Genomic DNA, 19,511 nt, shown 5'->3' on the forward strand with positions numbered 1-19,511 from the left:
GGGGGGGGGTCGCGCGCGCGCCAGGGGTCGGGGGCTCGGGGGTTTGGGCGTGGGGGGATCGTCCCCCTTGGGTCACACTTAGTTGAGTTACTGGGACTTCTGAAGTTCCAATCCGCGCCGGACTTTTGGGTTTTCCCTTTGCGTCAGTATTAATTCAGAGAATGAATGAATGAATGAATGAATGAAGAAATAAACGAACGAACCTGGCCCCTCACCGTTCGGCCGTGTCCTCCTTCCTCCTCTGGACATGATTGTCTTCCCTCTGTGAAAGGCGGAGTGGGTTGGAGTGAGTGGTCCGAGACGCCGATTGCCTTCCCCTAATTTACTCTCCCTCCTCGCCTCTCCGCCCTTGCTGGTCATTAATGCATTAATTCCTTCGCTTCCTCTGCCGGGCCCTGGTCAGCTGTGGCTAGTTCGGGGACTCACGCGCCGGGAGGGCGTTCGAGGAGTTTCCTAGTGTCCTCAGGGTGGACAAAGGCCAAGGTGACCCGAGAATGGCACGGTCTGGTGGTGGCAGCAGCAACGGAACTGACCTGGGGGTCCCGCTCTCTCCCCCTCAGCACCAGCAGACGCCATGTGGATCCAGGTTCGCACCATGGACGGCAAGGTGGCCCACACTGTGGACTCGCTGTCCAGGCTGACCAAGGTGGAGGAGCTGAGGAGGAAGATCCAGGGGCTGTTCCACGTGGAGCCAGGCCTGCAGAGGCTTTTCTACAGGGGCAAGCAGGTAAACCCGCCCCGCCGGCTGCCGCCCGCCCAGCACCTTTGTTCTTGCCTGGTCCAGGCGTAGTACATATACTCTCCCCGCCCCTCGTCCGGTCCCGCTTCACGTCTCCACAGAAACCTCAAATGCCTGAGCCAGGAACAAAGGCTCCACTCGCAGATCGACATACCGGGCAGGAAGCTGGCACTCCAGTCCGTAGCGTTTGGGCTTTTAACTCTGCCTGCCCGGTTTTTTGGAGCTCCCCTCCCAATGATTTCTAGAGAAAGAAGTTGGAGGTGGCCAATGGAGGACGGATGAATTTCGAGGAAGAGCCTCGAATCGCTTACTCAGACACTGGGATGGAGGGGAGCAGGTTTTTTCTTTGAGACACACGCTGCTGGCCCACGGCCTGTACCTATTTAGAGTTTGGCCCCACAGAATCTGTTTTCTGGAAATTTGGATCCGCTTGTTGAGAGTCCGGAGATGGCGCTTGCTCGCCAGGAATTTCCGCCGCCCTGGGCCCGCTGTGCAGGGCGAGCGGGACGTTGTGCTTTCCACGGGTCTGCGGGCCCCACTTTTCCGTCTCCTTTCTTCTCGCTCTCTCCCTGGGCCCCTGGTGGCGTTTAAAATGGCCACCTTTGCTTTCCCAGCTAGCCACACTTGGGACGCTTTCTCCAGGGGCAGCAGGGGGGTTTCCGTTTTTGTCGCTATCTCTGGGGAGACGGCACGTCCTGTGAGTGGGATTTCCCTGGGCGTGGGATAAGATAGCACGACACCAAGCGCCAGTCCCATCCGCAGGGGCCATCGCAGAGTTGGGTGCGCGGTAGGGACAGCGGTGTAGCGACTGTACCGGATTAAAAGTCTTCAGTTGGGGTGCGCGTGCCTGACTTTGTTGTTGCATTTGAAGTGGGTACTGCCGCCATCTGGTGTCTCGATTGAGAAATCAACACTGCGCCTGGCCCGCCAGGATTTTTGGGGGCTGGGAGGATCCAGCGTGCTTAACACGAAATGAGACCTGATGATTAATTTCTTGGGCTTGTGGTGCCCTTGGGAGACCTTTCACCTCCTTCCTGCGACAGGCAGGATGACTTCAATGTCTTAAGAATCCGAGTTAGCCCGCCCTGCCTGGGGAGGGGAAGCCGGTCCCGCGAACTGGGGGCTTTGACTGTTCGGTCGCCTGCGACTTCGAAAAAAGGCAGGGCTGTGAGTAACCTCTGCCGAGGTGCTGTCTTCCGCCTCCAACAACGGCTCATTTCTGTGGCATCCAGGCTGACTTCTGTTAGCCACTCAGTCTCTTCGTGGAGCGGAGTTTCTGAGAACCTCCGAAACAGGTCACAGTGTAATTCAGAGGTGGGCTGGATCCTGTCCTCTCAAGTTTGAACAGCTGTGAGCTTCTCCCAGGTGGCGCGTGCTACAGTTGTTACATTTCAAGCCTGCAGAAAAGTCACAAGAGCCATGAACACCTAAGCACCCTCCCCTGGGCCTTCCCACGGACGCTTCTCTGCATTTGCGTCTCCATGTTCGCGTCATTGCAGTTTGCTCTGTCCTCCTCTCTGTCCGCCAAGCCACTGTATGTTTTGGAACTCGTTTCAAACTAAGTTGCAGACGCTAGTTCACGCTCTAAATAGTTGAGCACGCCTGTCATTAGAGTTCAATATCAGTTTGCGTGTGGTTGTGTGTGTGTGTGTGTGTGTGTGTTTTTAAGGTGGCATTTGTATACAGTGAGATAGACGCACCAAAAGCAGACAGACCCTTTGCAGTTTTGACAAATGTCTACGCCCACGTAATCAAACCCCCATCACCCTTCATTCGTAATGTGATATCTGATCCACACAGAAGTCCTTACAACTCCTGTGTAAGTTATAAAGCGGGACGCTAACACGAACACCTGCGGGCGTTAGACACGTATGTTGTACCTTTAATTTTCAGGATGTCAGCGATGAGAGACGGGCCCCACTCGGCAGCTTTGTGAGGGAATGTGTCGTCACTTCTGGCTTCCGGATAAGGAAGCCGAGCCTGGAGCGTGATGCAACTTCCCCAAGGATGCAGGGCGAGGCCCTGGCCTGGCTGCCGGGAGGTGTGGACAGCGACGGGGCGGCGGGGGGGAGGACGGGGACAAAGGCCTATATAGCAGCACCTCAGTGAGTCAAGTCTGCAAACAGACCAAGCTAACAGGTGATGGAAAGCCGCGCAGTTTCCAGTGGGGGCAAGAGTGCTGTTTCCACAGAATGTTCTAGAGTCTTTGTAATCCTTCCTCGCCCCCCCCCCCCCCCAAAAGAAACATGTAGTAGTCCAAGGGCTGCAGGGAGGTTGATTGAGCCGATAAAGCAGAACCTAGCTGAGTCTTTCTCCAGGATATGGGAGGGTTTCGTGGCCGGGTTGTTTAGGCTGAATAGGTTGGCGGTTATGTCGCTTGATTGGCGGAAATGCAAGAAGGCGGAATGGGGGCAGGGACTCGGGCGGCAGGCCCAGCCTGGGCAAGGGCGAGAGGCATCTGGCGCCCCTTTCTCGCCCCCCACCAGTTTTTTTTTTTTTTTGGCTGCCCATGAAAATGACAATGGCTGTCCTTCGTGGTGACTTGAGCTCAGGTGCAGTGCTGTGCTCTTCACATAATCTCCCCACGTTCCCTGCCCAAGGAAGTGGCTGTCGTGCGGCCTGGTGAGAAAGCAGGGCGGTCATGGCCAGGTCCGGCCGGTTAGCGGTAAAGGTGCAATGAATCCGTGGGCTCTGAGTTTCTCCCCCTCGGCCTTGCTGACGCCGGGCGGGGGGCGGGGGGGGGGCCGGCTCGTTCTCTGCATTTGCCGCCACTTGGGAAGTACTGATTTAGTAGATAATTTACTTTAGGAAAACAGCTAAATCGGCCTCACGGGCCTCAAAAGCCGTGCTAAGGACAGTCTGAAGGATCAGTCTGAATGGCGCCCCGAGAACAGCCTTGCGAGGGTCATTCGTGTCCTCGCCCCCCACCAGCTCAAATTGGCTCTTCCTGAACGCTGTCCCCGATTTCCTGAAGGGCAGAGTCAGAGTCGGGCAGCAGAGCCCTGCCCTTCAGCCCGTTGGAGGCAGGGCCCCCCCTCCCCCCAGCTCCCAGCTGGAGGGCATTCCCGCTAAGCCAGGTCAGCAAACCCCTTACGTAAATATTTGTCTCTGTGAGGACTGCTCGCCCCTGCCCTTGGAGATAGTATGCAAATGAGTGGGCGTGTCTCAGGAGCCCAATAAAACTTTATTTACAAGAACAGGTGCTGGCTAGACTGTCACACTGGCTGTGGCCTGCCAGTTCCACCCCTTCCCGCCTCCATTCGGGGTCCAGGGTTTCTGTCAGGAACAGCATTGCCGCGGAATGTACTAGAACAGGTCCCCTAGGACACCGTGTTGCAGAGAGGTTTTCCTGGGGAGGGGTGCGCAAACTGTGTGGTCTCAGGAGTCCCTTGGGCCCTGTTGAAGACCCCACGGAGCTACTGGTGATGAGGAGGGGTCGTGTGTGGCCTTGAGGTGCTTGTCTGCTGTCCCCTCTGCCGCACCCGGGCTCCCGCTTCACGTGTTTTCTCCTCTCCCGTCTCTGTCCGCGTGTCCTGTCTGCGTGTCGGGTTGCTGCAGAGCCTGGAGGCCAAGCAGGGCAGGTGAGGGGCCAGGGCTGCGCCCCCCGGGAAGGGCTGCAGAGCAGTTTCCTGCTTCCTCCCTCTCCCAGCTCAGCCACAGGCCCTGCCAGTGCTCCCTTCCCTCCTCCAGCTGTGGGTCCCTCCCTCTTGGAGCCCCTTCTGGCTCCACCTCTCGCGGAAATGGCTGCTCCGAGCAGACTGAAGAACCACATCTTGTCAGGCCCTGGGGCATGTATTTCCTGGCCTCTCGTGCCTCTGGGCAGCACCCTGCACCCTGAGAAGTAGCCCTTGAGATTGTCCTGAGGGGGCAGGGAGCGGGCAGCAGTGGTAGGCGTGGCAAGTTTTTAATGCCAGTTCCCAACGGGAACCAGCGTGTTTAGATGTCGAACCGCGTACGTGTTTATTTCGCCCTCGCACGGCATGCGTGGCCGAAAATTCCAAATGTCCAGGAAGCATACTTGGATTAAAAAAGAAAGACCGTGGCGCCTGGGTGGCTTGGCTGGGTGTCCGAGTCTTGTTGGCTGAGGTCCTGCTCTCACGGTTGGGGGATCGAGCCCCAAGTTAGGCTCTATGCTGTCAGTGTGGAGCCTGCTTGAGATTCTCTCTCTCTCCCTCTCAGCCTCTTTGTCCTGCTTGCTTTTGCTCTCTCTCCCTCTAAAAAAAGAGAGAGAGACAGACAGACAGACATAAATACTGTGGGTAGTTTTGCCTAGACCTGAATTGTCACTTATGGAATTATCGGCCCCAAACCAAGTTCGAGGGACTTTTCAGCGCGGAGTTTGGTTCCACGAGATGTTAACTTCAAGTTTAATTTTAACGTTAGGACTGCTACCATGAGGTGCAGATCACCTGTCGTTCGGCTTCTGTACTTTTTATTCATGCCATTAGCCTCCGCTGGAACTTTAGGATCCCCCCTTTTTTTTTCTTTTTTTACCATTTTATTTTTAAGTAATCTCTATATCCAGCGTGGGGCTCAAACTCACAACCCTGAGATCAAGAGTCGCACGCTCCACCCACTGAGCTGGCCAGAGGCTCTGGAATTTTAGGATCTTGAAAATGAATCCAAACGTGGAATGTTCCAGCACCTGATGCCGAACACGTTGGCATGAGGCAGGCCTGGGCCCAGCCTCTCTGCCCCATGGTTCCTGAACAGAACGTTTGTGCACAGCTTTGGGCAGGCAAGGTGGAGGGAGAGGGGCACACAACGCATACCTTCTCTTAGAGCAGATACTTGCGCAAGCTTCCTGCGGACTGCGGGGGCCCTGCTGGAAGGTTCCAGAAGTGGCCTCAGGAAGCAGCCAGACCAGCTTGTGAATTATGCGCTCTGCCACCCCCCCGCCCGCAGCCCGAATGCCCCTTTCCCTGTCCTATTTGTGCCTCTGTCTGTGTTCTTGCTCCTGCACGGTCAGGGCTTCCTGACCCCTTGTGGACCCTCGGGGCCCGGTTGTGCTCTCCCTGGTTCCAGCTCTCTCCCACCGGCTCTCCCTTGTCCGGAGCCCAGCATGAGGCTTGATCTCATGGCTGTGAGGACATGACCTGGATCTTAGGTTCTCTGCACCATTAAAAGGAAGGTTCAGAGATTTCTAGTACACCTTGCCTCCCACGTACACCCCCCTACCCCCAGCTGTCGGCATCCCCGCTAGGGTGACATGTCTGTTACGTTCAACACATGGGTGACGTCAGGGTTCTTTCCTGGCGTGCGTTCTGCGGGTTTGGACAGGTGTGGCGATACGTACCCGCCACTGTGGATCAGAGGGGCCTCGCTGCCCTGAAATTGAACTTGGTGCCACACCTGCTCAGTCCCTCCTACCCCAGCCCCTGCTGTCTCCGTGGCTTTGCCTTTTCCACAGTGTGCCAGGGCTGGAACCATACAGTACCCGCCTTTCTTGGACTCCTTTTCTCCCTTAAAAAAAAGCACAAATAAATAAATGACAGCTTTATTGAGATGTGATTCACATACCACGCCGTTCACCCCCTAAAGTGCACAGTCTGGTGCTTTTGACTATATTCACAGCATGGTGCATCCGTCACCACAGTCAAGGTTAGAACATTCCATCGCCCCAGACGGAAGCCCCGTCCTTGGGTTGCCTGGGTGGCTCTGTCGGTTAGGCATTCGACTTCCACTCAGGTCATGATCTCACGGTTTGTGGGTTCGAGCCCCGCGTCGGGCTCTGTGCTGATAGTTCAGAGCCTGGAGCCAGCTTCGGATTCTGTCTCCCTCTCTCTGCCCCTCCCCCCCTCATTCTCGTGCTTTCTCTCAAAAATAAAAAACCTCCAAAAAAAAAAAAAAGCCCCTCCCCACCTAGCGGGCGGGGCGGCCGGCCCCCCCCGGCACCCAGGAGTCCCCTTCCTGTCCCTGGAGGAGCCTGTTCTGGACTCACACCCCGTGTGGACTCTCGTCTCTGGTTCCCTCTCTGAGCATCAGGTGTTCAGGGTCTGTCCGCGGGGCAGCGGGTGTGGGCGCCTCGCTCCTGCTCAGGCCGAGTGACGTGTTCGTGCGCGGCAGACACGTTGTGCGTATCCCGCCCGCCCCCCGTTGATGGACGCTGGGTTGTCTCCGCCCTTAGGCTGCTGTGAGCCTGGCGGTGCATATGGGTGTGCAGGTTGACCAGTCTGGTCTCTTCCTTCCCATCTGCGTCCCCTCTACCCGTTGTCCTGTGCTGGCCCTGTGATGGAGGGCCGGCATCATGTCTCCCCGACCCTGGCCTTCCCGTGGCACGTGGGCAGGGCTGGGAACATCGGAGGCTGCACCCTCGTGCCGTAGGTCGCGGAATTCCCTGTGGCCGTAGGCAAGCGTTAACGTGTCCAGGTGCATCCTCCCGGGGGAGCGGGGTGATCATTCATCAGATTCTCCGGCCTGTGGCCAGTAAAGAAAAGACTAGCAGCCAGTGCAGCAGGGGCTTTGGGCCCTGAGCCGCGCTTTGCTGTGAGACATCGCCCGCCACCTGGCCTTGGAACCACCACTTCCGGCGCATCGGGAAGGAAGGAAGGTCGATTCGTGTCTGCCATCCCTTCTCTTCTTCTTCTTTAGGACGCTGCCTCTGAACCTGCGAGTTCTGCCCTCAGGGGCGGTGGGCGGTGTCTGGGGACGTCTGTGGTCGGCAGGGAGCGTGTGGGGGTCGGGACTGCCGCTCCCCCGTGGTGCCCAGGAGGGTCCTGCAGGGAACGGTCCGGCCCCCATGTGTCCGCAGTGCAGAAACCTGCCTTGGGGCATCGGGATAGTCCTAGATGCACCGAGGGTCCTTGCTGGGAGCTGGCGGAGCGCCCCGGGACAGTTTCTAGCAAAAGACAACTCCTTGGCCTTTTGAGCCACCGGGATGCGGCTCGGGAGGTAAAACTCCTTCACGCGCCCTTGGCGGGACGCGCCCAGGGTGGCCCACGGGAGTTGGCTGGCGGGGAGGGTTTGCTAGCAGGGACTCCGGTGGGCAGAGGGGCCGAGCGAGAGCCAGAGCCTCCAAAGGGACTGGTGACTGTTGGGTGTGTGCATCGGTGCATCTAGGACGGGGTCTCCTCAGCACCGGGGACACGGGGGCTGGGTCGCTCCCTGTTGTGGGGGCCTCCCCGGCCCCGCCCGCTCATGCTAGGAGCACCCCGGTTGTGACAACCGAGACGATCCCAGGTCTCGTCGAGTGTCCCCTGGGGACAGGATCACCCTGAGCGAGACCCCCTTGGTTAGGGGGTTCCATTCACCCCCAGGAGTCTCTGCGTTCTGTAACAGCCTGACCTTCTGACGTCCTGGGACGCTACACACATTTAAATACACACGCCGAGTGGAGGGAGAGAGGGGGTGACTCGCAGACACCGGGGCTCACCCTGCTTTCGACCGTGTGACCCTGTGGGCACTGGCTGTGCTGCCCAGTGTGGGCGGGGCCTGCGCTCCCAGTTTTTCCCCTAAATCACTAGCGCGGAGTTTCTCTGCCTTCACACCATAGACATTTTTGAGACAGGGAACCTCACCCAGCATTCCCTGGAGGGCAGAATTGCCCTCCGTTTAGAACCAGTGATAAAGGTAACGCGTTTTTATTGTGATAAAAGTTACGAAAGACAGAATATTTTTTTTTTTTCAACGTTTATTTCTTTTTGGGACAGAGAGAGACAGGGCATGAACGGGGGAGGGGCAGAGAGAGAGGGAGACACAGAATCAGAAACAGGCTCCAGGCTCTGAGCCGTCAGCCCAGAGCCCGACACGGGGCTCGAACTCACGGACCGCGAGATCGTGACCTGGCTGAAGTCGGACGCTTAACCGACTGCGCCACCCAGGCGCCCCATTGTCAGTATCTTATGAACATATTTCCATATTCTTTTTTTTTTTTTTAATTTTTTTTTTCAACCTTTATTTATTTTTGGGACAGAGAGAGACAGAGCATGAATGGGGGAGGGGCAGAGAGAGAGAGGGAGACACAGAATCGGAAACAGGCTCCAGGCTCTGAGCCATCAGCCCGGAGCCCGACGCGGGGCTCGAACCCACGGACCGCGAGATCGTGACCTGAGCTGAAGTCGGACGCTTAACCGACTGCGCCACCCAGGCGCCCCCGAAAGACAGAATATTAAGAAAACCTCCCTGGGGCTCCTGGGTGGCTCGGTCGGTTAACTGTCCGACTCGTGATTTCAGCTCAGGTGGTGATCTCACGGTTCGTGAGTTCGAGCCCCGCGTTGGGTTCTGCGCTGATGGTTCAGAGCCTGCTTGGGAGTCTCTCTCTCCCCTCTCTCCCTGCCTCTCTCCGGCTCCCTCTCTCATAATAAATAAACGTTCAGAAAGAAAGAAAGAAAACCTCTCCTGACACGGGAGGTTATGCTGTGTGTTCACAGAATGTTCGCCGTATGACACAGGGAATCTCTTTGGAGGCGTAAGGGCCCCGAGGGAAGGCGTGACAGCGTGCACCCCCCGGGAGGTGTTAGGTCGTGTCGTCCCGTAATCTCAGCTAGATCCTGGCCTCCGCGAGGGCAGGTGGGGTACTGTGCTCGTGGCGGAGTCCTGCCCGGCACCGGGAGGGCGAGGGCAGGTGTCTGGCGGGCCAGTGACCTTGGCCTCCGTGTCTCTGCAGATGGAGGACGGCCACACTCTCTTCGACTATGACGTCCGCCTGAACGACACCATCCAGCTCCTGGTCCGCCAAAGCCTGGTGCTCCCCCCCAGCAGCAGCAAGGAGAAGGACTCTGAACTGTCAGATACCGATTCTGGCTGCTGCCTGGGCCAGAGCGAGTCGGACAAGTCCTCCAACAGCGGCGAGGCGGCCTCGGAGGCGGACGGGAAGGCGGGCTTAGCGGATGAAGACGCGTGGGACGAGACGGAGCTGGGTCTGTACAAGGTGGGTCTCGCGCAGCAGGTTTGGGGCTGAGTGTGCTCCCCGCCCCCTGCCCGGCCAGTCTCTCCGCCCCCAGGCCGCCGGGCAGCCTGCCCCCCTGCCCCTCCGCCCCTCCATCGTCCCTGGCTTCCCCGGTGCCCACCTGCGGTCCCAGGAGGGCACGCAGGCTGCTCATTCCCTGGGCTGGGCCCCCGGTCCTGCTGTGAAAATCGCCAGTGGGTGGGCTCCTGGAGCATCCCTGTGGGAACAGAATATTCCGGCATTCCCTTGTGATCCTGCGTGGTGAGTGTTGTGTCCGGGTTGTGCGGGGGTCTTCTGTGCCCTTCCCAGGGGCCGCGAAACCCCTGAATTCGCTGCCACCCTTGAGGTCAGCCAGCGTCACATAAAGATCTGGGTTCCCAGCTAATCTTGAGAGACGGGCGTCCTGGCCTCCCCGGGACTGCAAAGCAGAGGCGGTTCTGCCCCCAGGGGACACTTGGCGACACCTGGGGACGTCTGTGGCTGTCCCCACTCCGGGTGCTCCTGGCATCGGCAAGCCGGGGGGGCCGGGGATGCTGCTCAGTCCCCGACAGCACCTGGGACACCCCCGCCCGGAGGGCGACCGGGCCCCAATGTCGGCGGTGCTGCAGCCAAGGAATCCTGTGTGGGCGCTTGGGTCTGATCCCGGTCCCGAAGTCCCGGGTGCCCGAGAGCCTGCGGCGTCTGTGGTCAGCGTTGCCGATCGGACCAGTGTCCTCGGTTTCTCGCCCCTGGCAGGTCAACGAGTATGTGGATGCTCGGGACACGAACATGGGGGCGTGGTTCGAGGCGCAGGTTGTCAGGGTGACCAGGAAGGCACCTTCGCAAGACGAGCCCTGCAGCTCTACCTCCAGTGTGACGCCCGAAGATGACATCATTTACCACGTCAAATATGACGAGTGAGTGTCACCGAGGGTGGCTGGGCCGGGGCGTTGGCTCCGTGTATGTGGGGCCTGGAGGTTGGCACCACCCACGCCAGCAAACCACACAGGAGGCCACCCCTCGAGGAGCCACGTCTCGGGGACCCACAGCCAGGCGGACCCCCTCCTCCTCGGGTCATCTAGTTGGAAAGGTGCCCCGCCCACCCCGCTTCCTGGTTTATTCTGTTCGTGCCTTGTGTCGCCACTGCATGAACCGGTTCCCGGCTCTCTCGTCTGTCCCTCACTGGAGTGCACAAGCACTTAGTGAGCGCTTACTGTGTGCAAGGCACGGGGAGTCCCCGTCTGTCACGGAGAGGACCTCGGATGTGCTCCTTGGGTGTCTTGAGTGGCCGTCACAAGACCGCACAGGCTGGACGGCTACATGTCACAGTTCTGGAGGCTGCAGATCCCAGATCACGGGGCTGGCAGGGTCTTCCTGGCTTTTGGATGGCCGCCTTCCCACTGTGTCCTCAGGCGGCCGGTCCTTTGTGGGGCCAAGAGAGAGCCCTGGTGTCTCCTTCTCGAAGGACTCCAGTCCCGTCGGACTAGAGCCCCACCTTTATGGCCTCTCGACGCTGCTCCCCTCACTGGAGACCCCACCTCCACGTGCAGTCACATCAGGGCTTAGGGCTCCGACCTGGGGACTTTGGGGGACACGCCTCCTTCTGTAACAGAGGGCGTGTGCCTCCCCAGGGAGTTTACATTCCGGGGGTGGGGGGTGGGGGGGTGTAGGGGCCCCATCGGCTTCCCTGCCGGTTTCTGGCACATCCTCCCTTCACTCTGCAAAAACCCACTGGGAGAGTTGGAGGAAGGAGTCCGTCCCTGCAGGACCCGCGGCCTCTCGGAGGGGGTTACACACTGCGGCCTTCGGGCCGCGTCCCCAGCCCTGTGCCGCCCGGATTTGTGAAGAAAGCTTTATCAGAGCACATCAACGCCCGTTTCTTTATATATTGGCTGTGGCTGTTTTGCTTGTGTAGAGTTGGGTAGTTATAAACCTTAGAACATTCACTGTCTGAGCCTCGGGGAAAGTTGGACAACCCTGGTTCTCGAACGTCTGCTGGAGAAAAGGGGGCACGAGGCGCTGCGGGCGGTCGTGATGGATCTAGGGATTCCCCTTCGGCTGAGGTGTAACCTCGTTGTTGGTAGAATGTTTCTTTCAGCCCAATTACTTTATGCCTTATTCGAGGCTGCTACAATATTCTCGCATGTTGGGAATAATGCCTTCCTATTGTAACGAGGTAAGCCCCTCTCCATAAACCCCTCCCGGTAGAGGCACGGGGAGGCAGGCAGCAGTCTTTTGCCTCCACAGATGTCGTCTGTAGTAAGCCCTGGGGCGGGGGGTGCTGCCCCAACAAAGTACGTGGCACTGCTGAGTGGCTTCTAGTAACACAGGAGTTGGTGCTCTCCCCGCTCTGGACTCCAGAAGTCCACAATCAAAATCACGGGGCCGGCAGGGCGGCGCTCCCTCCGGAGGCTCTAGGGAAGGGTCCCTCTTTGCTTCTTAGAGCTTCTGGTGGCGGCTGGCAGTCCTTGGCCTGTGTCCGCGTCCCTCCAGTCTTTGGCTCTGTCTTCCCGCGTCACTCTCCTGTCTGTCAAAGTTCCTCTTCTTGTTGTTTTGTTTTTTTCTCTTTTTTTTAATGTTTATTTACTTTTGAGAGAGAGAGAGAGAGAGACAGAATGCGAGTGGGGCAGGGGCAGAGAGAGAGGGAGACGCAGAATCCGAAACAGGCCCCAGGCTCCAAGCTGTCCGCACAGAGCCCGACGCGGGGCTCAAACCCACAACCGCGAGATCATGACCTGAGTGGAAGTCGGACGCTTAACCGACGGAGCCACCCAGGCACCCCTGTTTTTAATTTTTTAATGTTTTATTTAGTTTTGAGAGAGACAGGGAGACACAGCGTGAGCAGGGGAGGGGCAGAGAGAGAGACAGAGAGAGACAGGGAGAGAGAGGGAGACACAAAATCCCAGGCAGGCTCTAGGCTCTGAGCTGTCAGCGCAGGGCTTGACACGGGGTTCGAACTCAAAAGTCACAAGATCAGGACCTGAGCCTAAGTTGGTTGCTTAACTGACTGAGCCATCCGGGTGCCCCCCCCGCCCCTTTTTCAAATGTTTGTTTATTTTTGAGAGAGAGAGAGAAAAACAGGAGCAGGGAGAGAGGGAGACACAGAATCCAAACGAGGCTCTGGGCTCCTAGCTGCCAGCACAGAGCCCGACGCGGGGCTCGAACCCACAAACCATGAGATAGTGACCTGAGCCAAAGTTGGTCACTTAACTGAGCCACCCAGGTGCCCCGTGTTGTATTTCCTCTTCTTAATAAGGACACCGGTCATTGCATTTAGGGTCCCCCCCCCCCAGTGTTGACCTCCTCTTAACTTGATGACATCTGCAGAGACCCTATTTCCAAGTGAGCTCTCTTTCCCAGGTACCAGGGATTACTACTCCCAACATGTCTTTTTGGGGGACACACAGTTGAACCCACAACACCTTCTGTAATCGGGGTGTGTCTTCTCTGGCTGTGTATTTTCCATACCCGCCAAGGAGATTGTTGGGGAGGGGACTTCACAGGTCACTGTGATCAAAGTGACCCAAACCCATGCTGGCACAGCCTTTTTTGCGTCGGCTTCTATCTCCTTCCCCAGGGAGTGAAGTCGGGTGTTCCCCCTGGGATCTGAGCATGGGGTTTTCCTCCTAGCTACCCGGAGAATGGAGTGGTCCAGATGAGTCCCCGCGACGTGCGGGCCCGTGCCCGAACCATTCTGCAGTGGCAGGAGATAGAGGTCGGCCAGGTGGTCATGCTCAACTATAACCCCGACAACCCCAAGGAGCGTGGCTTCTGGTATGATGCGGAAATCCTGCGCAAGCGTGAGACGCGGACGGCACGGGAGCTCTATGCCAACGTCAGGCTCGGGTGAGTGACACGCCGGGCCCTGCGGCTGTCCGACCAGCGCCGTCTGGGTGAGGCCCTCGGTCTCTGCCACACGCTCACTCGGGGGACCGTCTCTGAGCCCCGACAGTGGAGATTTCAAGTTGCCTTTCTCTCTTTTTTGTGCCGTTTTGAGTTTGGTGAATAGTCATAATCTCAAATGGGTCAAAGTCCGGACAGTACCGAAGGAATATTGTCCCTTCTTCTCTTTCCCTTGGTCACCTGCTTGTCCCTTTTGGAGACCTGTCTTCTTGTAACCTGCCAGGGATATTCTGCACATAAGCAGGCATGCAGGCATAGACACGCACAGAAGCAAAGCGCACGTAGGGATGTACTCCGCATCAGGGCTCAGCAAACTGCAGTCCACAGACCAGATCCGGCCGTCTGCCTGTTTCGGCAAATAAAGTTTTTTTTTTTTTTTTTTTAATTTTTTTTTTTATTTTTGGGACAGAGAGAGACAGAGCATGAACAGGCGAGGGGCAGAGAGAGAGGGAGACACAGAATTGGAAACAGGCTCCAGGCTCTGAGCCATCAGCCCAGAGCCCGACGCGGGGCTCGAACTCACGGACCGCGAGATCGTGACCTGGCTGAAGTCGGACGCTTAACCGACTGCGCCACCCAGGCGCCCCTCGGCAAATAAAGTTTTATTGGCACACAGCCACACCCATCTCTTCAACGGTTATCTGTGGCTGCTTTGGTGTCACAAGGGCAGAGTTGATTAGTTGGGAAAGAGAGTGTGTGGCCTGCAAAGCCAAAAATAGTTACCGTCTGGCCCTTTGCAGGAAGTGTTTGCCAAGCCCTACCCTACCTTGCCTCTGTGTGTGTGTGTGTGTGTGTGTGTGTGTGTGTGTGTGTGAGAGAGAGAGAGAGAGAGAGAGAGAGAGAAAATATATATAACAGAAAACTTACTATGTTAAACCTTCCCAAGCACACAGCTCAGGGGCATCAAACATACTTACACTGTTGTGTAGCTACTCCCACCATCTGTCTCCAGAACTTTCCATCTCCCCAAATTGAGACTCTGTCCCTATGAAACACTGACTGCCTGCCCCCTGCCCCACCCCTGGGTCCCACCATCTACTCTTTGTCTCTGTGGACGGGACTCTTCTAGGGACCTCCAGTGAGTGGGGTCACATAGGACGTGTCCTTCTGTGTCTGGTTTCTGTCACTGCGCACAGTGTCCTCCGGGTCCATCCACGTTGTAGCAGGTGTCAGGATTTCCTTCTTGTGGTTGAATAATATTCCATCATACGTATCATGTATACGTACACAAGTATTTGGGTAACAGTGTCCTGAGCACAGGCACGACAAGTGCAAAGGTCCTGGGGCAGGGCCATTTGTAGTCTGGGGAGAAAGCGAGTGGAGTGGAGGGAAAGAAGGTGGGAGGAACCAAGACTGTGGGAGCCTCCAAGCATCATGGAGAGGTACGGAACTGGTGTTCATTGTCTGTTGCGGCCAGCCATTGGAGCGTTTAAGCACAGGAGTGACATGCTTTCACCTACAGTTAAGAATCCTAGCTCTGGTGGCCGAGAGGGGAATGGACCGTAGGGGGCAGTGTGGGAGCAGGGACACCAGGGCAGAGGCTGATGCTGGCATTTAGGAGCAAGGTCCTGGGGCTCAGGCCAGGCTGCAGCTATGTCATTACTAACAAAGAACCAGTGTGTTATTTCATTGCTGGTCTCTGTTTTCTTGTTTTCTTTTTTTTAATGTTTGTTTTTGAGAGAGAAAGAGGGAGAGGGAACGTGAGCAGGGGAGGGGCAGAGAGAGAGGCAGACGCAGAATCAGAAGCAGGTTCCAGGCTCTGAGCTGTGAGCACAGAGCTTGGCGTCGGGCTTGAACCCACCCCAGATCATGACCGGAGCTGAAGTCGGGCGCTTAACCGACTGCGCCACCCGGGCGCCCCCCCAGGGAACTCTTTCATCTTTTAAATTTGCTTCCTTCTTCTTTTTTGGGTTCTCTTCCTCTTCTAGTTTCTTGAGGTAACAACTTACACTATTGATCTGAGCCGTTTTCTTTCCTAACATCAGCACTCAGTGCTATACATTTCCCTCTGAGCACTGCCTTAACTGCTTTCCACATATTTTGCTATGTTGTATTTTTTCTTTTTCTTCACCGTTCAAATTTTTTTTTTTTTATTTCCTTTGAGACTCCCCCTTTGGCTCCTGGCTTCTTTAGAAGTATTGAGTTTCATTCCCAGGTATTCAGAGACTTTTGAGCTGTCCTTCTGTTGCTGATTTCTAACTGGACTTTATTGTGGTCAGAAAACATACTCTGTGTGATTTCACTTCCAAATATGTTGAGGTTTGTTTTATGGCCCCTGCTAGGGAGGGTCTAACTTGGTGAATATTCTGGGGTTCCTTACAAAAAAGTATATTCTGTTGGTGGGCAGAATGTCCTCTTAACTCTGTGAGAGTCTGTTCTCTGGTGGTGCTCACCACTGATCCTTGCTGCTTGTCTGTCTGGTTCTCCGTCAGGTGCCCCGTGCGGCCCTGCGACCAGAAGGCCCGAAGGCCTGCTCTCGCTGTGGGGTGTGTCTGCCTCTCTTGCACAGTTGGGAGGCTCTTGTCTGGTGCACACACCTTTAGGGCAGCTCCATCCTCTTGGTCAAAGATCTTTCCGTTGTGTTAGTTTTCCTGGCTCCGCGGGGAGGGTATGACATACCTGCTTGGCTTCTGCAAGTTACCATTTGCATGCTGGGTCCTTTTCTTCCCTTTGACTTTTCAACCAATGTGGTTGAATTGGAAGCGACGTTCCCATACACAGGTTACAACTGGGTTGGTTTTTAATCCACTTTGCCATCTTGCCTCTTAATTGGCACGTTTAGACTGTTCACGCTTCCGGTAATCATGCTGTGCTGGGGCTTTGTTCCCTCTGTGTCCTCCGTTTCCCGTGGGTCACTTAAAACGTGTTACAGGATTCTGTGCACATTTGCGTGTGGTCTCCCGAGTGTATCGCTGTGCGTGGTTTTCCTAGTGGTTTCTCTGGATTTCACTGTGAACACGTGACATACTGGTGGTCACTTTTGCCACTTGGGGTGAAGAGTGGAAACCTGTCTTCGTTTCTGTCCCTTCATAGTCCCCGAGAAGCGGACGGTGTCAGGATCTGTGTTTCAGTCCTCCCCTATGGCCTTGAGGACACGCACGGAGGCTAATCTGTCGTATGTGCCCACACTTCTGCCCTTCTGTTTTTTCTCTCCTCCTGGTGCTCCTCAGATGCCTTCCTGTATAATATCCTACCTGTCGGAGGAACTTCCTTCACCTTCCTGCAAGGGAGTGTCCACTAGCAATGGATTCTTGTCACTTACCTTCCTCTGACAATGCCACTGCCCCAGTGTAGTGAGGTAACGCCCAGGCGTTGAGCCGTCGCATCCATGCGTCTCTTGCGGGTTACTTCCGTAAGGTGACTCTTCCTCAGAAACTTAGTTGTAACAGTATCATCACAACGCAAAGATGAATCGCAATTTTTTTTCACTTTTTAACGGATTCCCGTTAAGTGGCCTCTATGCCTAATGCGGGGCTCGAGCCCACGACCCCAAGATCGAGGGTCACATGCTCCACCGCCTGAGCCAGCCTGGCGCCCCGGTCCTAGTTTCTGAGTAACGTGTTCGGTCGTTGGTCCGTCTTCCAGCTATATACCCTTTTTTCCCTCGGCCATCCGTTTGGTCGGGATCTGTGTAACGTGCGTGGGCTTCGGTTAGGTTGCCATGTATCGTTCAAGCTGCTGTTCCCTTTCAGTCTCCGGTCCTTTGCTGTCCCCCTTTCCTGGCCGGGCTCTCTGTTGCAGAAGCCGGGTTGTTTGTGCCAAAGCATCCCCGCAGCGGGGTTTTGCCTTGCGCATCTCCCAGCGCCACCTCCTACGCGCCTTTCCCCCCCCGGGCTTCCTGTGAACTGGTGGGGCGACCTGGGCCTATGTGGCCCAGGGCCGTGGCTGTGGCCACTCGTGCTGTCGAGCACCAAAACGAGCTGAGACGTGCCGGGAGTGTGAGACACACACTGGGCGTCAGGACTTCGTGCTGGAAAAGAACACCAAGTAGCTTGTTAACAGTGCCGTAACGGTCCTCATGGGTTGAAATAATATTCTGTGTACGTTGGGTTACATGGAACGCATTCCCATCAATTCCGTTGCTTTAAAAAAAAAAATTTTTTTTTTAACATTTATTCGTTTTTTGAGAGACAGAGAGAGACAGTACGAGCGGGGGAGGCGTAGAGAGAGAGGGAGACACAGAATCCGAAGCAGCTCCAGGCTCCGATCTGTCAGCACAGAGCCTGACGTGGGGCTTGAACCCACGGATAGAGAGATCATGCCCTGAACCAAAGTCAGATGCTCAACCGACTGAGCCACCCAGGCGCCCCTTGCTTTTTTTTTTTTTTTTTTAATGTATGTTTATTTTTGAGAGAGAGACAGCATGAGCGGGGGAAGGGCGGAGAGAGGGAGACAGAATCCAAAGCAGACTCCAGCTCTGAGCTGTCGGCACGGAGCCCAATGTGGGGCTTGAACTCGTGAACCACGAGATCATGACCTGAACCGAAGTTGGACGCTCAACCAGCTGAGCCACCAAGATGCCCCCGGTTCGTTGTTGTTGTTGTTGTTTAAAGCTTATATATTTATTATTTTGAGAGAAAGAGTGCAAGTGGGGGAGGGGCAGAGAGAGAGGGAGAGAGAGAATCCCAAGCAGGCTCTGTACTGTCGGCACAGAGCCGGATGCAGGGCTTGAACTCATGAACCACCGGCTCCTGACCTGAGCCAAAGTCAGATGCTTAACCAACTGAGGCCCCAGGCACCCCAAGTTCCATCCGTTTTTACTTTTCCAGGATGGTTGTTAGCAAAGGTAGAATTCCACAGGTGGCCCATGTTGGTGACCACATTCGGTTGCCATTGGGGACGTTGTTGATGGAGTTGTTGGATTGATGCCTGGAGGTCATTGTTTTCTTTTAAATGTGTGTTTCATTTTGAGCGTGGAGCCTGATGTTTGATCTTGAGAACCGTGAGATTATGACATGAGCTGGAATCAAGACTGGGACGCTTGGGGACGCCTGGGTGGCTCAACCGGTTGAGCATCTGACTTTGGTTCAGGGCATGATCTCACAGCTTGTGGGTTCGAGCCCTGCCTCGGGCTCTGTGCTGACAGCTCAGAGCCTGGAACCCGCTTCGGATTCTGTGTCTCCCTCTCTCTCTGCCCCTCCCCTGCTCCTGCTCTGTCTCTGGAAAAAAAATAAAAGAGCCAGACACTTAACTAAACCACCCTGGCGCCCCTCACTGGGGGTCCCGTTAAGCTATCAGAGTTTTCATAGTCTGAGATCAGGAAATTGAATCAGACTTTACCTGTAGGTTTTGTATGCCTAATTCCATCGGTCTTGCCTGCCGCAAGGTTAGACATTATTCTCTCAGACGCATCACGTGGTGAAACCCCGGTGTGCGTGTCGTTTTCGTCTGGTTTCTGAGCCGGTAGGACTTGACCTGGCGAGGGGAGGAGCTCCGTGGACGCTCGCGGCCCCCGTAGCATTCGGACCAGAGCTGCCCGTGCGCTCTGCGAGCCGCGTTAGGTGGCAGGGTCCCCGCCGAGGCCCCCGGGGCGGGTCGGCCAGCTGGAACGGTCTAACTAACGGCTTCTGCGTCGCAGGGACGATTCTCTCAATGACTGTCGGATCATCTTCGTGGACGAGGTGTTCAAGATCGAGCGCCCGGGCGAGGGGAGCCCCGTGGTGGAAAACCCGATGAGAAGTGCGTTCGGGTCCCGCCCCACCGTGTGTTCCGCGTCGGGCGTGGGGTGGGGGGGCGGCTCCCGTCCCGACCGTGCCCGGCTGGCGCCGCCCGCGCTGAGCCCGCCGTCCCGTGCGCAGGGAAGAGCGGGCCCTCCTGCAGGCACTGCAGAGACGACGAGAACAAGGCCTGCCGCGTGTGCGCCTGCCACCTGTGCGGGGGCAAGCAGGACCCGGACAAGCAGCTCATGTGCGACGAGTGCGACATGGCCTTCCACACCTACTGCCTGCGCCCGCCCCTCAGCAGCATCCCCAAGGAGGACGAGTGGTGAGCGGGCGGGCCGGG

At 56.5% G+C, this 19,511-nt stretch overlaps 2 protein-coding genes across 3 annotated transcripts in view; one reads left to right on the top strand and one right to left on the bottom strand.

Annotated features, from left to right (window-relative positions):
• Window positions 1-561, bottom strand: part of ARRDC5 (arrestin domain containing 5) — a 17,087-nt gene extending 16,526 nt beyond the window's left edge. Inside the window, exon 1 of one of the 2 annotated variants that reach the window (XM_040461953.1) lies at window positions 216-561. In XM_040461953.1, the coding sequence (XP_040317887.1) occupies window positions 216-360 (145 nt within the window). In that variant the 5' untranslated portion in view covers window positions 361-561. Of the gene's footprint in view, window positions 1-203 lie in introns of both variants that reach the window. The other variant, XM_040461951.1, reaches the window with a different exon arrangement.
• UHRF1 (ubiquitin like with PHD and ring finger domains 1) overlaps window positions 1-19,511 on the top strand; it is a 35,360-nt gene that overhangs the window by 1,362 nt on the left and 14,487 nt on the right. Inside the window, exons 2-7 of the mRNA XM_040461727.1 lie at window positions 561-727; window positions 9,345-9,608; window positions 10,362-10,522; window positions 13,236-13,451; window positions 19,087-19,187; window positions 19,307-19,494. Coding sequence (XP_040317661.1) covers window positions 575-727; window positions 9,345-9,608; window positions 10,362-10,522; window positions 13,236-13,451; window positions 19,087-19,187; window positions 19,307-19,494 — 1,083 coding nt within the window. The 5' untranslated portion in view covers window positions 561-574. The remainder of the gene's footprint in view (window positions 1-560; window positions 728-9,344; window positions 9,609-10,361; window positions 10,523-13,235; window positions 13,452-19,086; window positions 19,188-19,306; window positions 19,495-19,511) is intronic.

The sequence above is a fragment of the Herpailurus yagouaroundi genome, unplaced genomic scaffold (genome assembly GCF_014898765.1).
Source record: "Herpailurus yagouaroundi ecotype Mexico unplaced genomic scaffold, PumYag 295, whole genome shotgun sequence".
Lineage (NCBI taxonomy): Eukaryota > Metazoa > Chordata > Mammalia > Carnivora > Felidae > Herpailurus > Herpailurus yagouaroundi.